At 35.9% G+C, this 1,653-nt stretch overlaps 1 protein-coding gene across 1 annotated transcript; it reads left to right on the top strand.

Annotated features, from left to right (window-relative positions):
* The first annotated feature begins 326 nt into the window (after positions 1-326).
* LOC133737772 (uncharacterized) lies at positions 327-785 on the top strand. Its single transcript, XM_062165270.1, has one exon. It carries the CDS (start codon positions 327-329, stop codon positions 783-785), a length of 459 nt encoding a protein of 152 aa, XP_062021254.1.
* Positions 786-1,653: the final 868 nt, after the last annotated feature.

Raw genomic sequence — 1,653 nt, 5'->3', positions numbered from 1 at the left:
CATGCATTTTTCCCTTAATTAAATACAAATACTACTTAATTTCTCATTGGATAATATTAATCTTTATCTTCTCAACCCAAATTTGAATTTATTACTATTTTTTTGTCTTTTTGTTGCTTCCTCATCGTTAACATCGTTAATTCGTTATTTGGAGAAATAGAAATGATGTATTATGGAGGAACCATTCCCAAACTAGTTCCGGCCTAGTGGCTTCCTCATTGGCTTGGTATGAGGAATATTTGCAGGCAAACATTTCTTCGGGTAGTTCTCAGCCTAGACAAAAGATTAGCAAGAAATGGATACCGCCTGAGGGTGATATTTTGAAAATGAACGTGGATGGAGCTTTTCTGCCTAGCATTCAATATGTAGGTACATGGGGTGTACTTCGGAATGCTCATGGGCAGTTCCTTGCTGCCTTCTCTCATAGGGTGAATTTTGTAAGTTCTCCTCTACACTCCGAGCTACTAGCCTTAAAGAATGGCTTAGAGATGCTACAAGCTATGCAAATAACTAAAGTAGTTGTTGAAAGTGATTGTCAAGTAGCAGTGCAGGCTGTTAGTAACGAGTTCAGTGATCTATCCCCTTTCAGTGCTTTAATTGCAGAAGTTAAAGGCTTGCTGAGTGATAGTGAAGATGTATGTATTAGATTTTCTCCTAGGCAGGCAAATACAGTAGCCCACAGGCTTGCCAGCTTTAGTTTTGATTCTAATGTTCATCATGAATGGTTTGTAAAAGCTCCAGGTTTAATACTGGATGCCCTTATGTACGATCTTAATCGTACTTAGTAATAAAACTTTCTTTCTTAAAAAAAAAAAACATCGTTAATTCATTATTCAATTTGCAAAACCATTACCTTTAACTTCATCAAAATCTTTGCAATATTCTTTGTGAACACTGAAAGTAAAAATTTAAAACACGAAGAAAAAAAAAATCAATCTTTTCTTCATTGATCATAGTTGCAAATTTACTAATCTTTTTACATATATTGAAATAGAGAACATTGAAATTCCTTATCAAAAAAAAAAACATTGAAATTGAAAGAAAAAATTTAAAAAATGGGAGTAAATCAGATTATGATTTTATTAGGAAACTTTAATAAATTTTAATTTTTTTATGAGTATAAATTAAATGATGTTGTAGAGAAACTGAAATTGAGAGAAATTTGCTATGTATTCTCATGGCCTCTTTATATAGAGGATCACAATGCATAAAGTCTCAATCATACAAGGAAAGATAATCTCTAGATTCTTCTAATTAAACCCTATTACCACTAGGTCAAGTAACCTAGAGTTTGGGCCAAACACAAATTAGGGTTTACTTGAACACTCCCCCTTGTGTTGCCTAAACGCGGTGCTTCTCTCGTTGCCTCGTTAAAAACCTTGCCGAGTAACAAAAACCCAGTGGGACAAAAATAACCTCGGTCGAAGGGGGAAAAGAGCACAACACACCATTCACGTTTCGAGACGAACATGTAGACATCTCCCCCTGATGTCTGCGCCTCCCCCTGATGACTACGATCATGGGAGTTCAGATAATTTCCGCAAGCCAATTCTTGCCACATGTTTCTCGAACGTGGATTTGGGCAATGACTTAGTAAACAAGTCTGCCACATTGTCCTCAGATCGAACCTGGTTCACTTTGATCTTGAGGAGC

Source organism: Rosa rugosa, chromosome 3 (assembly GCF_958449725.1).
Source record: "Rosa rugosa chromosome 3, drRosRugo1.1, whole genome shotgun sequence".
NCBI classification, from domain to species: domain Eukaryota; kingdom Viridiplantae; phylum Streptophyta; class Magnoliopsida; order Rosales; family Rosaceae; genus Rosa; species Rosa rugosa.
This window is presented reverse-complemented; position numbering and strand designations above follow the sequence as displayed.